At 36.8% G+C, this 23469-nt stretch overlaps 3 protein-coding genes across 3 annotated transcripts in view; all 3 read left to right on the forward strand.

Moving 5' to 3' along the window:
* Positions 1-22424, forward strand: part of LOC127934249 (N-acetyllactosaminide beta-1,3-N-acetylglucosaminyltransferase 2-like) — a 43026-nt gene extending 20602 nt beyond the window's left edge. Inside the window, exon 4 of the transcript XR_008147735.1 lies at positions 22033-22424. The gene's annotated coding sequence lies outside the window, so the exon portion shown is untranslated. The remainder of the gene's footprint in view (positions 1-22032) is intronic.
* LOC127934423 (alpha-soluble NSF attachment protein-like) lies at positions 10196-12615 on the forward strand. Its single transcript, XM_052531798.1, has 5 exons — positions 10196-10207; positions 10318-10422; positions 10514-10582; positions 11891-11941; positions 12107-12615. Exons 1-5 carry the CDS (start codon positions 10196-10198, stop codon positions 12206-12208), a joined length of 339 nt encoding a protein of 112 aa, XP_052387758.1. The 3' UTR covers positions 12209-12615.
* Positions 20659-22020, forward strand: LOC127934250 (N-acetyllactosaminide beta-1,3-N-acetylglucosaminyltransferase 2-like). The gene has a single exon (XM_052531510.1). It carries the CDS (start codon positions 20659-20661, stop codon positions 21922-21924), a length of 1266 nt encoding a protein of 421 aa, XP_052387470.1. The 3' UTR covers positions 21925-22020.
* Positions 22425-23469: the final 1045 nt, after the last annotated feature.

A 23469-nucleotide genomic window follows, 5' to 3' on the forward strand; every position in this document is an offset into this window, starting at 1 on the left:
GAAATTTGAGAGTGAATTACACAACTTCTTTGTTTCTTCAAATTTACGAGATTGAGTAGTATTGTGATAACCAGAACATATGGATTTAATGACAGTTTTAGTTGTAAATATTTTGGGCAGCAGTGTCTGCAACACTCATAGAGAGACATCAACAATCAGCATATGAATCTCAACAATGGTGACAATCAAAAGGTTCATGAAGCAATGCATGCTGGGTACCAGCACAGGATTAAACTCATCCATGACAGCATGCATAGCGGCATGAATAAACTATGCCCCTGAATTGTTCACTTATTTTCTTGAATTCTTATGTGCTTATAATTTTGCATTTGTCTTAAGTTTTAGTAGCATGTTTTGCAATGTTCAGAACTTATCTGTTTATTTATTTTGTGGATTGTCACCATTGTTGTGATTCATATGCTGATTATTGATGTTTCTGTCTAAATTTCAGCAAAGTTTTTTTTTAATGAGTAAATTTTCTTAACAGTCTTAACTTATGGCTCAGCAGTGTTCCTTCTTTTGCTGTAGTATCAATATTCAATAAGAGAAGGGACACGGGATTGGATCAGAAATAATAGTGTTTACTCTTGTAATCTATAAACAACAATACCAGATTTTTTTTTTCTTCTGTTGACTTTTTTTCTTGCTGTAACAAGTTCCAAAGATGTATTGTTACAGCTTGTAGCAAAAAAAAAAAACCCTTCGTTGTTGAAAAGTCACGTCCAAGAGCTCAACTAAAGTAAACACTGATCTCCATCATGGTAGTGAAAAAAACACCTCAACCTATTTAACTCTCAATAAGATCTTCTGTAGACATCTGACAGAAATAAAGGCAGTCTGGTTAGTAATGTGAATGTGGTGAAGCTGTTTTAGGTGTTTAATCAGATCTTGAGAGATTTGATGAATTATTTTATTTCAATTGATTTCATATAATGCTGTGGCTGAAGTCATTTGTAGTTCTTGTGTTTCTCTTTCCTTTAGTGATTCTGTTTGTTAATAGCAGGTGTCCATCACTAATGCTCAATCATCAATTAATCACAGAATTATCTCATTAATTTCACTGATTAAGTGTTACTCAAACACTCTGTAGTGTGCACACATTATAAGTGTACACCCCTGCTGCCAGTAAATAACTGTTTTTCTACAGTTTGTTGCTGTAAATTAATGGTTTCAGCAAAAAAAGTGTTTTTCTACAGTTTGTTGCCGTTAAGTCAAGGAAAAACAGTAATATACTGTAAAATGTAAATGACAGATTTACCAAATAATAAAAAAAGTCAATTTAACTAAAATATTTGTGAACATCCATAGAAAATAATTTATGCAAAGTAATACACTGATAATGAGAGTAAATACTGAACTCAAATGTATTAATGTGTGTTTGCACAAGAGAGATCTGTTAAGTTTAATGTAGTTTTGTTGTTCACCATTGTGCTGGAGAGTAGAGCCTGTGCTTCAGTCAATGATGAGCCAAAAATTCTGATTTTGTGCTGCTTTATATAAAGACAGTAAATGTGGAGTCGCTGATACAGTGTTGATTTTTGTATTAAGAACTTCAGCACATATGTGTGTTATAGATGACAATGAGCTGCGGTGATTTAAGTACGAGTCATATATTTAGTTATTTTACTACTACACTTAAAGTGTTTGCATTTTTATATAAAGAAATATTCCTTCTCAGTGGACTCAGATGAAATAAGTTCATAGTACTAAAATTGTAGGAATGCTAGCTTTTTAACTCGAACTGTTTGAAGCAGTGAGAGTGGAGTTAATTTCCATGGTAGAATTTACGGTAAAAACCTGAAAAAAAATAAGAGTGTTAAATTAATGGTTGAAAGCTGTAAATTAATAGTACTTTACTGGCACCCCTGCTGCCAGTAAATTACTGTTATTTAACGGCACAATTTTTTACAGTGTACCTTTCAGCATTGATGGTGCCTTTCCAGGTGTGTAAGCTGCCCATGCCACACCCACTATTGCAAACCCATACCATCAGAGATGCAGGCTTCTGAACTGAGCGCTGATAACAACTTGGGTGTCCTTGTTCTCTTTAGTCCGGATTACTAGACATCCCAGTTTTCCAAAAAGAACTTCACATTTTGATTTGTCTGACCACAGAACAGTTTTCCACTTTGTCACAGTCCATTTTAAATGAACCTTGGCCCAGAGAAAACGCCTACGCTCCTGGATCATGTTTAGATATGGTTTATTTTTTTAGATATGGTTTCTATAGACTTTTATCCGGCAACTGCTAACAATGTTTAAACAATGTTTTCTGGAAGTATTCCTGAGCCAATATTGTGATTTTCATTGCAGTAGAATTCCTGTATGTGTCTAAGGGCCTGAAGATTATTGGCATCCAGTATGGTTTTCCTGCCTTCACCCTTAATCACAGAGAATGTTCCAGATTCTCTGAATCTTTGGATGATATTATGCACTGTAGATGATGATAATTTCAAACTCTTTGCAATTTTTGTCTGAAAAACTCCTTTTTGAAATTGCTCCACTATTTTTTGCCATAGCATTGGGTGAATTGGTGATCCTCTTCCCTTCTTGACTTCTGAGAGACACTGCCACTCTGAGAGACTCTTTTTATACCCAATCATGTTGCCAACTGACCTAATAAGTTACAAATGTGTCCTCCAGCTGTTCCTTATATGTACATTTAACTTTTCCGGTCTCTTATTGCTATCTCAATTCAATTCAATTCAAGTTTATTTGTATAGTGCTTTTTACAATACAAATCGTTATAAAGCAACTTTACAGAAAATTATGTTTCTACAATATTTAGTAGTAGCTAGTAGTTTGTGCATGTTTGACAGGATTTTAGAAAAAATAATAATAATAATAATAATACAAGACGTAGTCAGCTAGACGATGAACTATCAATATTATTAATTAATAGTTATTATATGATGCAGTCACACATGTAGCAATAATTGCTAGTTCTGTTGATTCAAGGTTAGCATCATCTGGGGTCCTCTGAGGGTCAGCATCATCTCTTCTCAGGTGTTTTGGATCCAGACTGGAGCTTGTGTAAATCCTAGTTACCACGGGATGTAAATTAAAAACACATCTCTTTCATCTCTAGAGATGTGTTTTTAATCTAGATTTAAACAGAGAGAGTCTGTCTGAACCCCGAACATTATCAGGAAGGCTATTCCAGAGTTCGGGAGCCAAATGTGAGAAAGCTCTACCTCCTTTAGTGGACTTTGCTATCCTAAGAACTACCAAAAGTCCAGCGTTTTGTGACCTTAGGGTGCGTGATGGGTTGTAGCGTGGTAGAAGGCTAGTTAGGTATGCAGGAGCTAAACCATTTAGGGCCTTAAAGGTAAGTAATGTTAATTTGTAACTGATACGGAACTTAATAGTTAGCCAGTGCAGAGACTGTAAAATTGGGGTAATATGATCATATTTTCTTGACCTTGTAAGGACTCTAGCTGCTGCATTTTGGACTATCTGTAGCTTGTTTATTGACGAAGCAGGACAACCACCTAGAATTGCATTACAATAGTCCAGTCTAGAGGTCATAAATGCATGAACTAGCTTTTCTGCATCAGAAACAGATAACATGTTTCGTAGCTTGGCAATTTTTCTAAGATGGAAGAATGCAGTTTTTGTAACTTGGAAATATGATTTTCAAAAGACAAATTGCTGTCTAATATAACACCCAGATTTCTGACTGTAGAGGAAGTAACAATACATCCATCTAGTTGCAGATTGTAATCTACAAGATTCTGTGTAGTGTTTTTTGGTCCAATAATTAATATCTCTGTCTTTTGGGAATTGAATTGGAGAAAATGATTTGTCATCCAATCTTTTACATTTTTAACACACTCTGTTAGCTTAGATAATTGGGAAGTTTCATCTGGTCTCGTTGAGATATATAGCTGAGTATCATCAGCATAACAGTGGAAGCTAATTCCATATTTTCTAATAATATTACCAAGGGGCAACATGTATATTGAAAATCGAAGGGGACCTAGGACGGATCCTTGTGGCACTCCATATTTTACTGATGATAAATTAGATGACACCCCATTTAAGTAAACAAAATGCTAGCGATCGGACAGATAGGATCTAAACCATCTTAGAGCCTGCCCTTGAATACCTTAATAGTTTTGTAATCTATCTATGAGTATGTCATGATCTATGGTGTCGAACGCAGCACTATGATCAAGTAAGACTAGAAATGAGATGCAGCCTTGATCTGATGCAAGGAGCAGGTCATTTGTAATTTTAACAAGTGCAGTTTCTGTGCTATGGTGGGGCCTAAAACCTGACTGAAATTCTTCATACAGATCATTTTTATGCAGGAAGGTGCTCAATTGAGCAGACACAACTTTTTTCTAAAATTTTAGACATAAATGGAAGATTTGAAATAGGCCTATAATTTGCCAGTACACTAGGATCTAGTTTTGGTTTCTTAATAAGAAGCTTGATAACCGCCAGCTTGAATGGTTTTGGGACATGACCTAAAGATAACGACGAGTTAATGATATTGAGAAGCGGTTCTTCGGCTACAGGTAACAGCTCTTTTAGTAATTTAGTAGGTACAGGATCTAATAAACATGTTGTTGGTTTAGATACAGTGATAAGTTTATTTAGCTCTTCCTGTCCTAGATTGTTTTGGTTATTTTCAATGAGTTTGTGTATATGCTCTGCCCTAGCAGTTTTTAGAGCCTGTCTATAGGTGGACATACTGTTTTTCCATGCAATTCTAAAAACTTCTAAGTTAGTTTTTCTCCATTTGCGTTCAAGACTACGAGTTACTTTCTTGAGAGAGTGAGTATTACTGTTATACCATGGTACAGTATGTTTTTCTCTAACCTTTTTCAATTTGATGGGGGCAACAGCTTCTAATGTATTAGAGAAAATAGTGCCCATGTTGTCAGTAATTTCGTCTAATTCATGTGTATTTTTGGGTTTAAATAGCAGTTGAGATAGATCAGGCAGGTTATTTGCGAATCTTTCTTTGGTGGCTGGAACAATAGTTCTGCCCAGACGGTATCGCTGAGACATATAGTTAATATCAGTTATACGCAGCATGCACGATACAAGGAAATGGTCTGTAATATCATCACTTTGAGGTACAATATCTATAGCAGTAAGATCGATTCCATGTGACATAATTAAATCTAGTGTATGATTAAAACGATAAGTGGGCCCGGTTACATTTTGCTTGACTCCAAAGGACTTTATTAGGTCAGTAAACGCAAGTCCTAATGTATCATTTGCATTATCAACGTGAATATTAAAATCTCCCATGATTAGCGCCTTATCAACTGTAACTAGAAGGTCTGAGAGGAAATCTTCAAATTCTTTTAGGAATTCTGTATACGGCCCTGGTGGTCTATACACAGTAGCCAGAGCAAGAGATACATTAGTTTTCTTTTGCATGTCTGACAGTGTAACATTTAGCAGAAGTATTTCAAAAGAGTTAAACCTGTATCCTGTTTTCTGGGTAACATTGAGAATATCACTATATATTGTTGCAACACCTCCGCCATGACCAGTCTGACGGGGCTCATGCTTATAACAGTAGTTTGGTGGAGTAGACTAATTTAGACCAAAATAATCATTTGGTTTTAGCCAGGTTTCAGTCAAGCAGAGTACATCAAAACTATTATCTGTGATAATTTCATTTACAATAACTGCTTTTGGTGTGAGTGATCTAATATTTATGAGCCCAAACTTTAAAGATTGTTTTTGTTCATTTACTTTACATTTTTCTGGTTTAATTACGATAAGATTTTTTCTAGATCCTAAATTATATTTTGACCTCACTATTCGGGGAACAGACACAGTCTTAATAGTTTTTACAGCGCAAGTACTTTTATCATTTAAGCGGGTGGAACAAAACTCATCATAATAGTTATCTGAGAATTGTCTTACTAGTCACAAGGAGCGAAGTGTCCTGGAGATGTTGTCAGAGAGCAGCTCCGCTCCGATTCTGCTGGGGTGTAATCCATCAGCGCGAAACAGCCTAGGACGCTCCCAGAAAAGATTCCAGTTATTAACAAATAGCAGTTTCTGTTCTTTACACCATGACAACAAATATTCATTTAAAGCAAAAAGTCTACTGAACCTTTCGTGTCCTTGTCGATACGTGGGCAGTGGTCCTGACACGACAATCGTCACCGCTGGCGTCGTGCTGCGAACCGTCTTGATCAGGCTGCTGAAGTCCCTATTCAGCGTCTCCGCCTGCCGCAGAGTGGTGTCGTTAACCCCGGCGTAAAGCACGACCACTCTGAGGTTCTCGTCGGCCTTCAGGATCGCGGGTATCAGCGCAGAAACATCGAGAACATGAGCACCAGGCAAACAATGAGTGTTCACTTTACCTTCGGCTAACGTAGCACTTACGTGTCGGACGATGGAGTCTCTGATGATCACAGCGTCGCGTCCTGTCTCGTGGAGGGGAGCAAAGCGGTTCTGGATGGAGATCTCGAAGGCAGCAGGGGGAGAAGTCGTCGCCGGGGACCCGGCTCGCGTCCTCCGCTGTGGATGCACCCAGGGTCCGTGGTGTCCCAGCGTCGCAGTGAAGGACATCTGGGAAGATCGCGTCCTGGGTGCACCGGGCCTGTGCAGAGAAACACACGGAGTAGACGTGGTGGGACTGTTAACAGCACGCTGTATACTTACCCCGGACTCATGGGTGTCAGCCCGGGATGATTCCAGTGCGGCTCTCCGCTCTCTTAGCTGGGCCTGCCTTACCACCAGCTCGCAAATCTGCTTCCCCACGGCCTCGAGCTCGAGCTGCACAGAGTGGAGACATTCATCCGCCATTAAAGCAAGTAACAGTGAGTACAGCAGTGGTAATGTGTGTGAATAGAGTATTAGCAATGTAAGCGCAGTTAGCAGCAACCACGCTTGCTGATGCTAACAGGCTAAAAGCTAATAGCGGACCCTGGAGATCAAAATAAAACTAGTGATAGCGAGGCGCTCTGATTGTTTTTGTTGTTGAATACAATAGAGGATATATTCACACGTTATATAAACGGAAACGATGATGTATAAAATTGATTTTTAAGTTAAAAATAGTCAATGAAATGAATATAGTGACGGAGCTCAAATGCAGTACAGCCGCCAACAACAAACAGGAAGTGACGTATATCAGTCCCAACTTTTTTGGAATGTGTAGCTTCCATGAAATCCAAAATGAGCAAATATTTGGCATGACATTTCAAAATGTCTCACTTTCAACATCTGATATGTTATCTATATTCTATTGTGAATAAAATGTAAGTTTATGAGATTTGTAAATTATTCCATTCCTTTTCTACTCACAAATTGTACAGTGTCCCAACTTTTTTGGAATCGGTTTTGTAAATAACTAGGCCTATTTGATTTTCATGCATATAGCTTCTGATAAAGTATTATAATTTGGAAAATCGATATGATCCGGTTGTGTATACAAGGTGTCGAATTGGTCATACAAGACTCACTCATTCTTATCTATTGAAAGGGGAAGAGAAACCAGTCTGTTAAAGGTGTAAAAAAATATTTTGAGTATAAAACACATTTTAATGGAATGTCCAATTTTAAGTAATTTTTGATCCAGAAAATATATTAATGGAGATTTTTTAAAATAATTATCCTAAAGGATTTAACTTTTTTTTTTTTAAAGGTCATGGATTTAAACCATTTAGTTTAATCACAGTTCTATATTGTGCTTTAATTGGTACGCACTTGCTCACGCATACACACACACCACTCGCACACAGAAATCTCGCGCTGTGCAAAAAGTAACATTCAGAAGCTCATAAACTTGTTGTCAGAGCTGCCACACTACTTTTATAAATTAATACTGAATCGCTACATAATTTTTCTCAGCAAGAAGTGGGGTAAAATCGGGTGAGCATGATTTCACCAAGCACAACATGTTCCTGGATCAACATTCCAATTAACCAATCAGAATTTAGGGATATCTTTTCAGGAAATATCTGTTTTTGGCTTATGATCAGGGTTAGGTTCTTCTACACACTTGTTATTGAATTATCATAGGAATAAATTATGGGTACTGTTAGGTTTTGGGGTAGGGATTAGGTTTATTCTATATCTTCAGCATACAACATTTGCATCACTGGATTTAGCTGTCAGTCATTTAACATTTCTATCATAAATAGTATCGTTAAAAGTTGACTAATATTAAATTATTTTTTCTTTTTTTCTTACCTCGTTCTGTTTAACATAAAACTGACTCTTCGCTCTCTCTGTCAAGGTTCAAGATTTAAGATTTTTATTCATCACATACACGATTATATAGAGCATATATAACCAGCACTGAAATGTGAGTCAGGTCCACTCCATGGGCAGTTCAATTATTAAAGATTACAACATAGATGAAAATATACATAAATATAGGTATAAAAGAATGAAATAAAAGTAAACAATAAAAATGTAAGAATAAAATATAAAAAGACCTATACTGTAGAATTAAATATACACTAGAAAATAATGTGCTTGAAAGTACACTGTACTCTTAAATATTAAGATACACAAGAATGTGCAAGAGGCGAATGTGCAAACAGGTTGTGACACTGTCAGTGTGTCAGTGTGAGGTAGAGAATGATGAATATCTTACTGATTAAGTGATTATTAAGTGGAGACATGAAGATGTTACATTTTTTTTCAGTCACTTTGGTGCATTTCTCAAATCAGAAATGAAATTTCTCCACATCAATTAGTCATTTATACACATCATAAAACCAGTTTCTCATTCTTTTGAACAAGTTGCGATTGCCTTTGTACATTCATGCAATTGATTACACACATCTATCTGCGGTTTCCTACATTATCTGTTGCTAATGTCATGGTGCTCAAAATGTATTATACAGTTTCTGTGCAGTAGTTTTACCCCTCAAAACATCTAGTCTCTAATTCATCGTATAAATCATTAAATGTAAAATTATTATTAGACTTTTTGTCAATTTGGCATGAATTGTGCAAGTAAATCTTTACTAAAGAAGAGAATGTAGATGATAAACCACTGATAAACAATTTCTCTGAAATAGCTCAAAGGTTCATCTTATGAATCTTCAGTTGGAAAGCTTATACTGTATAGACAGAGGATATCTGAAAATTGACTTATTTTCATCTTTGTGCCCATATTTATTTTTCCTTTTCTATATCACAATTGCATTGTAAAGTTTTTTTTTTTTTTTGGGTCAGACCACTAGTAAAAGTGTAACTGGGAATTCTATCCAGTCTCTTTCAATCATTATCCCGCATACAGTAATGTGTAAATTTGTACTTTAGAAATGGATATATGGCATACATAAGCATGTGTAATACTGTTCAATACAGCAACTATCATCCAAAATGTTGCCATAGTTTACATCAGAACATCCCTCCAGCGTACACTGTTATATTGACAACATGACTAAGCAATTTGACTGTCTTATCCGTAAACTATGACACAAGGACTTGTCATTCTGATGGCACTGACATGTTCATTGACACATATATTTATTTTTGAGAGATGAACTAAGGATTTTGAACAAGAGATTGGCTTTTGCAGGTAATCCATTGTGTTTTGCTATTTGTACGAGTTGTTTTGAGAAATGCACTTACTGTTTTGCAAATCTCAAGGATGATTCGAGAAATGTACCAAAGAGACTGAGAAAAACTGTAAGAGACTGAGTTTGAGTTTATGAGCCTGATGCCCTGGGGGAAGAAACTCCTCCTGAGTCTCTCAGTTTTTGCCAACAGGCTACAGAAGGGCGTACAAGATGGCAGCAAATTGAAAAGATGGTTACTGGGGTGAATGGAGTCCTTGATGATTTTTACAGCTCTGCTTTTGCAGTGTTTGAGGTAGATATCCTGCAGAGAGGGGAGAGCATACCCTGAGATGCCCTTATTTAAGCACACAACTCTCTGCAGGGCTTTGCAGTCTTGACTGAAGCTGTTCCCATACCACACGGCTATACATTGAGTCAATACACTTTCTATGGCCCCTGAATAGGAAGTTTTCAGGATTGCTGGTGAGACATTCAGAGCGAGACAATTGTCCTGGCACCATAATGTTAGTTTCTCTACCTCATCCAAGTATGCGGTCTCATTATTGTTGTGCATTAGGCCCAGAACCACAGTATCATCAGCAAATTTGATTATAGATGTGGAGCAACAGTCATGTGTGTAGAGAGAGTAGAGCAGGGGACTCAGCACACACCCCTGTGGGGCTCCTACGTTCAGGGTGATGGAGTTGGTGGTGAACTAGTCTACTTTCACAACTTGTATAATCTCTACCTGTCAGGCATTTTCTCTGTCGGGTAAAATATCAGTCACTCATTCAGTCTTTTTGTGTTGGTGGGTTTCCAGGTTGCCACACTTGCAATGGACAGCACTCTGTTGAAATACAGCGCAAAGGACTATTTCTTTAAGGCTGCTCTCTGTCACTTCTGTGTGGACATGCTGAATGCTAAGGTATGAACCACATCTTTAAAGAAGCTGATGGAAAACAGCTGTCGTTTGCAGTTCCCTTTCAAATTCCTTGTCCTGGATGCCATCCTTATAGCTTGCTGTCCAGAAGTATGAAGAAATGTTTCCAGCCTTTTCAGATTCACGTGAATGCAAATTGCTGAAGGTAAGGCTGGATCTCAGCACAAAAAATGATCACAGCAACAACAACAACAACAAAAACATTAAATGTGTTCTACATTTTGAACATTTCATTGCTTATACTGAGGATTTGAACCCCTAACCCTAGGTGTTTTGTTTAAATGTAGAATTTATTTGATTCTTTATTTACTCTGTTAATTTATTCCTATTTATGAATATGTTTAAATTTTTTTTAAAGTATTCCATACAACTTCATGGCTTATCAAAGGTTTTTATAATAGTGTAAAATATAATTTTTACAATAGTAATTTTTAGTATTTTTAGCTTGTAAAAACATGTTATTTTCCTCAATCTTGAGGTGAATCATTAAAGGTACACTTTGTAAGATATTTGCAGTAAAATATCCAAAAACCCTAGGCTTAACCCTAGGCTAGTGTTATATATTTTGTCCAGCTAATTACTAACAATATCTCTAATGTTTTCAACTACTTGTAAATCATGAGAAAACTCCTATTCTAAAAAGTGACACGGGGCAGTACAGTCGCCTGTCAATGATGTTAGTTACCCTTTGTTACTGCCTTTACCGACGTAGAAACCACATGACAACAGTTTCGTGGACAAATGCGGAAGTAGCTTTGTGACAAACTTCAACAAGAAAGAGATGCCTATCTCGCTTGTGTTTTACTCGACAGGTGAGTTGTTTTGATTCGTATCTTTACAGAAAACGTATGCTATTATAACGATCAACAATATTAGTATCATGAGGCATACACGCCAAATTTGGGGCATCGCGTTTCCAGACCTGTGCGAGGACGCATCTGATCCATAGTCTGATCGCGTCTTTGCATTATGTAATCTACTCACGCAAATCGTTGAACTTGTGTTAAATCCATGATTTATCTTTCCGTCTGATTGATGGCCATCAGCGGTTGGGTAGAAGACAACAAATCCCATCATTCCACGCTCCTCCTTAGCATCATGAAACCACGCGATTGTTTTGGAAGTGCGTCCTCTAGTGGCAGTTCCTACAACCTGTACCTTTAATTGACAAAGCAAACCAGTTTTACACTAAACCAGTTTTGTAAACTTTGCCCTGAAGGCATGCTTCTAGATTGGCTTTTTGTAATTTTGAATTCAGTAAAAAAGATGATACCTGCTGAGAGTGTTTATTCTCATTTGTCTAAAATAATCATGTCAGTAAAGTAAAAGAATTGTGAACAAACCATTCTGTCTGTGGAGTGTGTTGGGTAACAGCAACACACTGTGGTTCTGACCGAGGGATGATGGATGGATATATGTTTAAAATGAGCCTGTTTCATTTTTTTTTTTACAGAAACTTTTAGATGCCTTTGAGGAACAGAACGTGGATGCCTATACTGATGCTGTAAGACAAGCACTTGCTTGCCCTATCTGTTGCTTATAAAATCTCTTAAACAATATTCATGTCACTGGAAGCATAGTTTCACCATAGCTTCCTAGTTTCACTAAAAACGTGTTAAGCAACTTACATGAAATGCCTGTCACATAAGACAAGCTCTTTCTCTTTCAGGTAAAGGAGTATGATACCATCTCACGACTGGATCAGTGGCTCACCACCATGCTGCTTCGTATCAAGAAATCCTTACAAGATGATGAAAGTGACCTTCGCTAAGATCCTCTTCCTCACCTGTGCCCCCTTTGCCACTTGGCTATCGCCATCTCGCTCCCTTTTACAACCAACTCAACTCTCAGTGCCTTAACGTCCTTGCTTTACCTCTCTCTTTCTATGACACGGCCGTACCGCCAAACCTCAGAGAACACTAAAGAAAGGAAGGCTGTTGTTTGAATGAGATTTGAGGGATTGTGGCTTGAGAGCCGAGACCAGCCTCAGTTGTATCATTGAGTGCTGTGCACACCGAGCTTCAGAAACGCCTTGTGCTCTGGCTGAGAAAATGCTACTGAGCTCAAAAAGCCTTCGTTCATTCTGTTCAATTCTTTAGTTCAATTTTATTCTTATCGGAAATACCATACCTTGTATGTCTGCCTATTTTTTGCTAGCTGATTCCTGCATGGACTAATCTTGAATAATTATTTTAACATCTCTACCAGTTTTTTTTTTTTTTTTTTTTTTTTTTTTGACATATGGAGAAGAAAAAGAGTAAAATAAGGACTGATTCAATCTATACAGTGTGATTGTTTTTTTTTTTTTGACTCCCCAAAATGGGAGAAACAAGGCCTGTTGCCATCTTTTTTTTGCAATAGGATAAAATTGTTTTTAATTCATTGGTAATTATATAATACAGTTAGTCTTGCTGTGAATTAATTGTTCCAATAATTAATGCTATGAATTCATTTATAAAGCTAACAAAACTGAAGTTAGCCTTTTTAATATTCAAAGAATATTAACAACAAAAGTTTATTTCTCTGTTAAATAAAGGACTAAAACCAAACCCTACATTGGTTAGAGCTTTGCAAGGTACTTTAATAAAGCTTAATCTTTTAAATCTCATGTAAATCAATTACACTCTAAACACAAGTTAAAGCTGGGGTTTTATTTTAGAAATAAAGCCTGCTTCTTTTTTTGCTAGTTATTGATAATGGAGATGATTAGTAGAAATTTGCACGAGCCAGCTTTTAATGTTCTTTGACACGCTCTTCAATGGTGCACTCGGGTTCATAAATTTCAGAACTCATTGTGAGCTTGTTGGTCCTCATTATCAACATGTAGACTTAAACCATTGGTACTTGGTATTTATAAATCCATTTAGGGTCTATTGTCTATGGTCTATCTTGATCGTGAAATGCATCACAGTATGACAAGGGGCGTAACATTTCCATCACATTCTTGAGGCATTCACCCAATCACAAAGCACTGGATAACTGACCAATCAGAGCACACCTCGCTTTTCAGACCGATGAGAATTGTAAAAAAAAAAAAAAAAAAATCGACGTGTTTCAGAAGGCGAAACAATAATGTACAGTATGTGGAAAATATATATTTTTTAACTTTAAACCGCATAAACACATTGCATTACACCAAATACACAAATAATGTTATTTTTAGCAAACATAATATGACTTCTTTTAAATATGTATTTGCATGGTGTTTGTTAATTTGTAACATTTAAGAAAAATATGCAGCTGCACATTGGCCGGGACATTTCTGAAAATAGTTTTTAGTCTCAAAATTTCCTAAATAAATAAGGGTTCATATGCCACTGTTTGGTGGATTTTGAACTAAACAGATTTGTTGAGAAAAGTTAAAAAATCAGTTAGGTGATCATTGAAGGATTAGAATGAAAAACATTAGAAAATGAATTTATTATTTTTGTTTTCAGTCTTATTAGGACACAATAAAATGTCATGTTTTTATTTTTGTTTTCTATTATTTTTGTTTTAATATTTGTAATCCCCCAGGACATGCTGCCCCTTTGGGGGCTATAAACTGAGTTAAAACAGTATGCCTGTTAAAACATCTTAGCAACGTTGTTGCAAATAAATGCAAATATAATGTATCGTATTACACACAATTATAATTATATTTGCATATATGAGCCAAATTGGGCCTCTACACATTCAATCACCACTTTACTATTAAAATACCCTTGGTATGAATTTTGGAAACAGGTACAGGTACAGTCTGCGCTCAGGACTGTTATGCACGCATGGACCAGTGCTTTCTGTGTCATGCCTTTTGGGCAAGGTCTGTGCACGCAGCATTTGCATAACATTCCTCAGAAACAGAGCGGGCTCTACCAAGAGAAGGATGGCAGAGCACAGTGTGGATGTGCGTCCTTGAAGGACGTTCCGCTTGGACCAGAAAATGGTCAGTTACTGTTAAGAAACCCACGTCGGGCAAATCTGATGTATGGGGGAGTCTTTTTCTTGTTTCATAGACACATGGAAAAAATGGCCCTTTGCACAGTGTGATAAATGCTAAAAGTCTGGAAGCGCAGGTTTAAGGTGGCACTCATGCCTCATCACAAAGGGGCAAACCAAATTGACATTTACTAAGTCTAGGAGCAGTTTAAAAAAGAGACCACAGAAAAATTTGTCAAATTTGTTTGCCAAGACACCATCTCCGGGCTTCACACAGCTGGCCCAACATTTGGTCAACACAGCAGGAAAATTGGAAAAATGGAGTCAGTGAGATGCTACCACATCCAACAACAGTGTCAAGAAATGTTGAAATGAGGGCTCAGAGTCAACGTAGACATGTTGTGGACGAAATCACTGCAACAATATGGAAGATTGGAGGCGCAGTTGCAGCATATCGTGGACTATAACATATCGTAAAACCATGACCAGAGTTGGGTATAATGCGTCACTGTAATTTTATTGATTTTGGTAAGGCAGTAAAGTAGTGCGTTACATTTTAAATTGATGTTATTTGAATCTGTTACTTATGCCAATGGAATTAAGTTACTTAAGTTACAAATGCAGTGTTAAAAATTATGAAGTAAAAAACATGTTTTGCTCATCAGTATATGCCCTGTAAAAAAAAAATCACTGGAGAATGTGAGCTAAAATGCAGTCTTACAAAATTTAGATGCAGTGGAAGGTCGTAGGGGCGAGTGGGGTCGAAAGTAACGTGGGACGAAAGTAACAAAGCGATTTTCTCCGAGCCTCTTTCTGCATTTGCATTCCCAGCTATGACAGCATATTCAGCATGCAATCCTTGACGGAGCTGAGAAATATCATGTGATTTCCTCATCGTTTCAGGAAGTTAGGTCCGTAAAACTGTTTTCGAGTACAAAAAGTAAATTGTTGAAGCTGTAATTTTTTTTTATTAGTCGTGTTGTTTTTCTTGTTTCATGTGTCACAGTAATGATCAATCTACAGGTTATTTAGTGCTTTAACGCATACTAAAGTTTGCATTTTCAATTTTTTTTTAAATATAAAATTAAATCAAGTTCCTGTCGGGACGAAAGTAACAATTGTTACTTTTGTCCCGCTACAGTCACAAAAAGTATTTATTTTGTTCCAGTGCAAGCTATTCTGTAAATTTCTGTGTCTTGCATCATTTCTTACAAATGTTTATGTCCTTTTATACCAAAAAAAAACACATCTGAGTGAGGGTCAGAAAGACAGACTGGTTTTATCCAGATGTTTTTGAGAGGGCGTTTCTGGACGTTTCATTTTCAATTCATGCATAAAAACAACTGGATGGAAACATAAATAGGCCTGAAATTTGAAATTTACAATAAAAAAATACAGTCAGGTTTTAAGACATCTGATGAAACTTAAATTTAAAATGAAAATATGAAAATGTAATGTTATAATTGTTTTGCAAAGATAAAGGACAAAATATGTTTGCAGTTACTTATTAACAAGGTCACAATCAGGTATACTTAAGAAAAATAAGACTAAAAGGAAAAAAATCTAGCTTATATTGTTGTGTTACTTTTGACCCACCTGTGTGTTACTTTCGTCCCAACCCATGGGGTCAAAAGTAACAATGTTCAACTTATGTTCAAAGTGAAATTATACTGAAGTCTTTCTACATTTCTACAAAATACCACCTGAGTAAGATACATTTATCTTTTATTTAATGTTGTAAATAAATACTTATTTATAATATAATATTTTTTCAATCAAAATACAGTTGTGGTGGTCTTTATAAGAATAGCCAAGAGTATTGCAAATATACATTTATTAAAGGGGGGGTGAAACGCTATTTCATGCATACTGAGTTTTTTACACTGTTAAAGAGTTGGATTCCCATGCTAAACATGGACAAAGTTTCAAAAATTAAGTTGTACGTTTGAAGGAGTATTTCTGTTCCAAAAATACTCCTTCCGGTTTGTCACAAGTTTCGGAAACCCATGGGGTCAAAAGTAACAATGTTCAACTTATGTTCAAAGTGAAATTATACTGAAGTCTTTCTACATTTCTACAAAATACCACCTGAGTAAGATACATTTATCTTTTATTTAATGTTGTAAATAAATACTTATTTATAATATAATATTTTTTCAATCAAAATACAGTTGTGGTGGTCTTTATAAGAATAGCCAAGAGTATTGCAAATATACATTTATTAAAGGGGGGGGTGAAACGCTATTTCATGCATACTGAGTTTTTTACACTGTTAAAGAGTTGGATTCCCATGCTAAACATGGACAAAGTTTCAAAAATTAAGTTGTACGTTTGAAGGAGTATTTCTGTTCCAAAAATACTCCTTCCGGTTTGTCACAAGTTTCGGAAAGTTTTTTTCGAGTATGGCTCTGTGTGACATTAGATGGAGCGGAATTTCCTTATATGGGTCCTAAGGGCACTTCTGCAGGAAGAGCACGCGCTCCCGTATAGCAGAGCACTGAGAGCACAGACATTCACTGAACAGAGCGAGAGCGTCGCGAAATGTCACAAAAGGAGTGTGTTTTTGGTTGCCAGGGCAAGACAACCCTGCACGGATTACCAAAAGAAAAACAGCATTAAGGGACCAGTGGATGGAATTTTTACAGAGCATCAACAGAGTTGTGCAAGTGTTTGTTCCCCTGCATTTCGAAGATGCTTGTTTTACAAACAAGGCCCAGTTTGACGCTGGATTTGCACATCGTTTATTTCTTAAGGATAATGCAGTCCCAACGAAAAAGGGTCACTATCGTGTGTTGGAACCGCAGGCGGTGAGTAAAACTGCTTCAAATATCTCTGTGTTGTTAACTTAGGTATCGGCTCGTAAGCACATCAGGTAAACAACATGCGATGTTGTCATCAAACTGCACTTTCCACATGTACAGCTTAAAAAAAAAAAAAAAAAGACGACAAAGTGGAACTTTATATAGCAAATATATACAGTTTCAGTACATACCACATAGAGACGTCGTTGCTGATGCTGCTCTTGTTAAATTTCAGCCTCTGGATCTGATTCTGGATCATAAATATACGCTGAATCTGACTGTTAGCCATGGTTTGTTTTGGTTGGTTTTGTCCTCACGGTAATGTCACAGCTTCCAAATGCTCTCAACGCAAAAGCCTACTGGCACTCGTGATTCTTTAGCTCCGCCCACACATCACGCCTACCGCCGGTCGTGTTTTTCCGGGAAAAATCGGTACAGACTAATTTTCTCTCATGAATATAATACAACTAAAGACTTTTTGGAGTTATTAAGGATGCAGTTCTACTCTATAGGTACTCAAGATTAACAGGATATTGAGTGAAAACGAGCATTTCACCCCCCCTTTAAGTAACATACAAAACAAGTTGTATTTCCCTACAACAAGCCCAGGCCCAGTCTCATTGTATTAACCACTCCAGCTTTATTTTCTAACTACATGGGACCTGGGTTACATACGCTCATGATCTTAATTCACCTCTGGGTTCATCCAATGCGGCACACAGGACAGCAACACACTGAACGCCAATGACACTATGAGATATAGGAAAACGTTGCATCGCAATCAAATAACTTTGTGGACTATCACTCATCAATTCTCTTACTTCAACTCTTCATGGAATGATACGTTTATTTCATATTGTTGATTGAGTTAGAAGACGAAGGGTGTTTAAATTGACTTTGGTTTATTTATTGGTTTTTGTACCTGTATGTACATATGTATGTATGTACATGTACACTGGTAAATTAAGATACATAGATCATTTGTGTTGTGAAGAGCATTTTATCAGTACATGTAACAAATCTGATGAACCCCTCAGAGTAACAGCTTTAAAGAAATGAGGTGTAACAACATATATAAGACGCACTGGACTATAAGTCGCATTTATTTAGAAAGAAGAACCCAGAGAAAACATTACCGTCTAGAGCCGCGAGAGGGCGCTCTATTTTCAGTGTAGACTACAGGAGCACTGACCAGCATAGAGCGCCCTCTCGCAGCTGTAGACGGTAAAGTTTTAAATTTAACTTCAATGGTAAACAGGGAGAGCAAGCAAGAGTGCAGTCAATCTCTTCTGTGTCATTGTCGTCCTGAGATCATTCTTCAATCGTTCTAAAAAAAACGTTCAATCCCTGGAACATTTTGAATTGTAGCTAAACGTCTAGCATCCTTGTCTTTCTTTAACTTTCTTTTTGCAATTTCTGTAGCCGTTAAAAACATTACACATTTGCGCGCACTTGTTGTGGACCAACTCAACTTGTTGTGGACCAAATCTGACAGATTGGGGACGGAAGGGGGGGACTGAGAGTGGTCATGTAATCTTTATTTATTCATAATTTATTATTATTGTTGTTAAGTTAGTGTTCATAAACGAGTTATGTATGGTCTTTTAAGAATTTCAAGTTAATAATAAAAAAAATTGTTGTGAATGGTAGGTGCCCCTGGGCACTGGCCCAAGTGCCCTTATGGATAATCCGGCTCTGTTTGTATCAGTTATGTACATTTGGCAATGAACATCGAAGCAAAGATTGATATGAAATAACTTATGATAAAAATAAAATAAAAAGGTCCCCAAATGTCTTAGCTGATAAGCCCCAATCATAGACAGACAGGTGCTGATGTAATAAAGGTGGAGTCGACTTAGTGCTTTTGCTTGGTAAGAAACAGAGTGCACAGTGGTTTACTTTTGTTCAGAAGATCAGTTTGGACTCAGAAAGTTAATAGACGCTCACGTGGTAAGTCCTGTTATCTAATTATTTTGGCGGAAACTATGCTTTAGTTATACATGTTGACTTGTTAGTTTTCCATAAAAATACAAAATTAGTGCAGTTTCTAAACGTCTCCTTGTTTTAAAGGAGTAGTTTAGTTTTAGGAATTATCTGGAAAAAATAGACTGTGCCTCAAGTGCATTGCCTTCTTGGACTTGCATGTACAAATAGGTAGTCTAGCTAGGTTAGGTATTAAAAAATGAATAATGCTGCATTTTATATTATGTGTACTTTCAACAAAACAGTAAGTGAAGCAGCAGGCATCATTCCACCATGATTATTTCAAACTGTCCTTTAGCCTACGTTAAATTTGGAAATCAAAACGTAATTTTCTTATTTGTTGAATTTTTGGGAAGCATGTATAATATTTCAATCAACTAATAATTCAAGACAGGTAGAAATCTTAGCTGATTACTATGGCTGATACATGTTATACAAATATGAAGGCTTTGGGATACAGCCACAATCTGCCTTTTTAAAAATCTGAATTATCAATTACAAATGAGGCAAATATTATGTTTTGCTGTATACTACAAATCAGGGTATAGGGTTTGAACTTCATAGATCATATGCCAGATCAAATAACTTTCTGAATATACCTCCAGAAGTTCAATGATCCATCTTGTATGGAAATAGATCACAGCGCACACTTTCTCTCAGGGACTGTATACTATCTTTCCCTGAGCTCAACGCAGTGTCCTAATGTAGGCTATAAACTTTGCTGTTTAATTAATCACCCAAGACTAAATTTTCTAATAAATTAAAAGGTTGTTTAATTTTAGATCCACATACAAAAATTATGTCTGGTGATTATGCAAACAATAAAAACATGCTAGTTGTATTAATACATTTTCTGTATGGTGATATTGGCATTGACAGCTCTATCTCAGGTTCAGTAAGATTTTATATGAGGAATAGTACACTCAAAAATGAAATTTCTGTCATTAACTACCCTCATGTTGTTCCACGCTTGATTGACTGACTTCTCGGAAACATGAAGGATGATATTTGGAAAAATGTATTTGTTTCTTCAACATGAAGTTGAATTAAAAATATATATATATATTTTCCTTTCTCAGTGAACTGCACCTTAACTGTCAGCCTTTTCGTGACAGACAGCATTCTTCACACACACAAGCCACATGAATTTCTTAAAGGAAGCTATCTACTGTTATCTGGTATGATGAAGAATGTGTTTTATTTAAACATTTAAACTGTTTAACTGTCACTTTGTGAACTCACTAGCATTACTCTTTCTTGTGTCTGCTAGGCTCACAGCTCAACTTGACATCAGTGGGAATTTAATCAAAGAAACTGAATTCAGTGGAAGAGGCATTTTGTTATTCTTATAAAAAGCACATATATGATCAGCTACAGTAACATTGATTCCACAAGAACAAATTAAGAGACAGAGCGGTGCTTAAAGTACATTCTTTGTGAATCCCCACCACTTCCTGTAAAGAGCAACATCCTTACTTGCTTCTCAAGAGTGCACTTCTCTTAACAGAGTTGTTGTAAAATGAAAAAGAAGCATTTGAAATTACTCGTCATAGCACTAGCTAGCAGCTTTTGCCTGTTCTTTTTCTTTTCCAAACTAAAGGATGTGGAACACAAACAAAGAGACCTGGCCAAGATCACTTCATTTCCAGATACAACTACAACTGTAGTTATCAGCAATACCAAAAAGAAAACCAAAAGTGTTATGCCATATGAACTTCCACCCCTTACAATTTCTGAGACTTTCAGAAAAGACATTCCCAAAAATGGTGCTTTCTGGAACCGGAAGCTTCATTCTCTCCTCAGGCAGTTTGATTCCACTGCCAATCAAACAGAGAAAGACCCACATGACAAGTTTCTCTGTCAGCCTGAGAGTTTTGAGTTGATAAAAACCAACATTCAAGATGTCCATTTGTACCCTCCACTTTATGAAGACTTCCTTAGAGGCATGGAGTGTCGAGACCCACCGCTTCTTATCAATCAGCCTGACAAGTGCGCATCAGAGAATAAAGAGGATCAAATTTTCCTCCTTTTTGCGATCAAATCTATCCCAAGGAACTTCGAGAGGCGCCAAGCAATCCGAGAGACCTGGGGAAGAGGAGGCTTGTATGAAAAAAGACTTCAGGTACGAACTGTCTTTCTGCTGGGACGATCATCTGCGGATGATCCCAATCTCGATAAACTGGTTTCATTTGAAGCCCAGCAGTTTCAAGACCTTCTCGTCTGGGATTTTCAGGACTCTTTTTACAACCTTACTCTAAAAGAGCATGTGTTCTTCAAGTGGATGCTTGATAACTGTCCACACGTATCTTTCGTTTTTAAGGGTGACGATGATGTTTTTGCTAACACTCAAGCAATTCTGAATCATCTAAAGACTCTGGAGCCTGAACAGGTCACGGCATTGTACACGGGGCAGATCATTTTTAATGCCAACCCATTACGGGACCCTAAAATCAAATATTATGTTCCTCAGTCATTCTATGAAGGTCCTTACCCTCCTTATGCTGGTGGCGGTGGATTCCTATTTTCTGGAAACCTTCTTCCTTCTCTTTACCAAGTCTCCTTTTACATACCCTTCTTCCCTATTGATGATGTCTACAACGGGATGTGCTTCAAGGCACTTGGAATCACTGCAACGCAAAACGACGGATTCAAGACCTTTGACATTAGGGAAGAAGATCGAGAGAACCCCTGTGTACACAAAGACCTGTTCCTGGTGCACCAACGTGACCCTGGCCAGACTATAAGACTGTGGAGAAATATGCACAGCACCATGCTGACCTGCTGATATTTGTAAACTATTAAACACCATTATGTTCAGCTGTTATGGTTGATTAAACCCTTGTCAGAAAATAACAAGCTGGTGAAATTTTTTGTACAATTGACAATGCGTGAGGTTTACTCTAGGTTTAATTTGTACAGGTTATCTAACAAAGTTGGGTGGGGTTAAGTCATCATGCTCATGTCATTCCAAACTCGTACAAAACAAGTTTTGCTTGGAAAACATATTTAGAAGTGTGTGTTAGATGTTTTTGTTCTTATGAAAATGAATAGAATCCAAATCTTTACACCCCCCCCCAACAGAAATAGTGAAGTGGCTTGTTGTTGTATGGTGAGTGAATCACGATTTAAAATGTGCTATTTTATTCACTCTCTCTCCAAAAAAAAAAGGCATGTAGACACAAACCTTAAAATGATACAGGGATAGTTTACCCAGAAAGTAGAAATCATGTACTCTACTTGGTGAAAGTCAATGGCTACCATTCTTTAAAATGCCCCATTTTGTGGTTCCCAGAAGGAAGCCTTATAGGTTTTTAATTAAATGAGGACAAGAGAATTTTCTTATGTTTTGAGTAAACTATCCCTTTATCTAAAGCCAAACTAGCTACATTTACATTGCGAAGTGAAGAGACGAGTGGCCATGTATCGTGACCCATACTCAGAATTTGTGCTCTGTATTTAACCCATCTAAGTGTACGCACACAGTAGTAAATATACACCTGGAGCAGTGGGCAGCCATATTCCAGCTTTATTCGGTGCCTTGCTCAAGGGTCTTACTTCAGTCACTGTATTAAGGGTGTAAGAGAGCACTGGTTATTCAAATCTCAAGTCTATGTGCACCTGACTTTAAATTCCCAGCAACATAAATTTCCGCAAAGATGTTCAGAATGTTTTCTACAAAAATGTCTGGCGTGTTTGCGTTTTATGCAGCGCATAAGATTAGACCTAATTTTTTCCATTCTTTACAATATGTTAGGTGTTCAATTTGAGAAAGACAGACACACTATTTAACAAGTTTTATCACGTTTTGGAAGCTTTTATCTATCTATCTATCTATCTATCTATATATATATATATTATCAAGCATCAGGCTTATGAGAATAGATAAAATAAATCAAGGTGAATAAAAAAAGATAAAAACATATTTCAATGCATTTGTGTTGGCTAACAAAGCATTTGCATTATGGATTCTCTTGGAAAAGTATTGCTTTCTTCTGAGAAATGCAGTGTTAACTTACAAAAGTATTTATATATAAGGTTCATTCTGAATTTTTGGGATGCCTCTGCTGTTAACATTTTGTTGCAATAGTAGGTAGTATTGCTGTTTTCTTGTCTGTATTTGCATGAATAGCCTTGAGGTAATCCAAATGACATTGATTTATAACATTTGTTTCCATGATATGTGTAGGCAATGAAGTAAGCAGGTGTTTTTAAAAAACATACTTTGAAATGATAACCACCAGTTCCTCTTGCCTGCGCACCAAGGAGGGATTTTTTGACAGTTGAGATTGGAAATGGTGGCCCCGCCTCTGCAATTCTCTCCCCTCTTGCG

Source organism: Carassius gibelio, chromosome A18 (assembly GCF_023724105.1).
Source record: "Carassius gibelio isolate Cgi1373 ecotype wild population from Czech Republic chromosome A18, carGib1.2-hapl.c, whole genome shotgun sequence".
In the NCBI taxonomy this organism is placed as follows: domain Eukaryota; kingdom Metazoa; phylum Chordata; class Actinopteri; order Cypriniformes; family Cyprinidae; genus Carassius; species Carassius gibelio.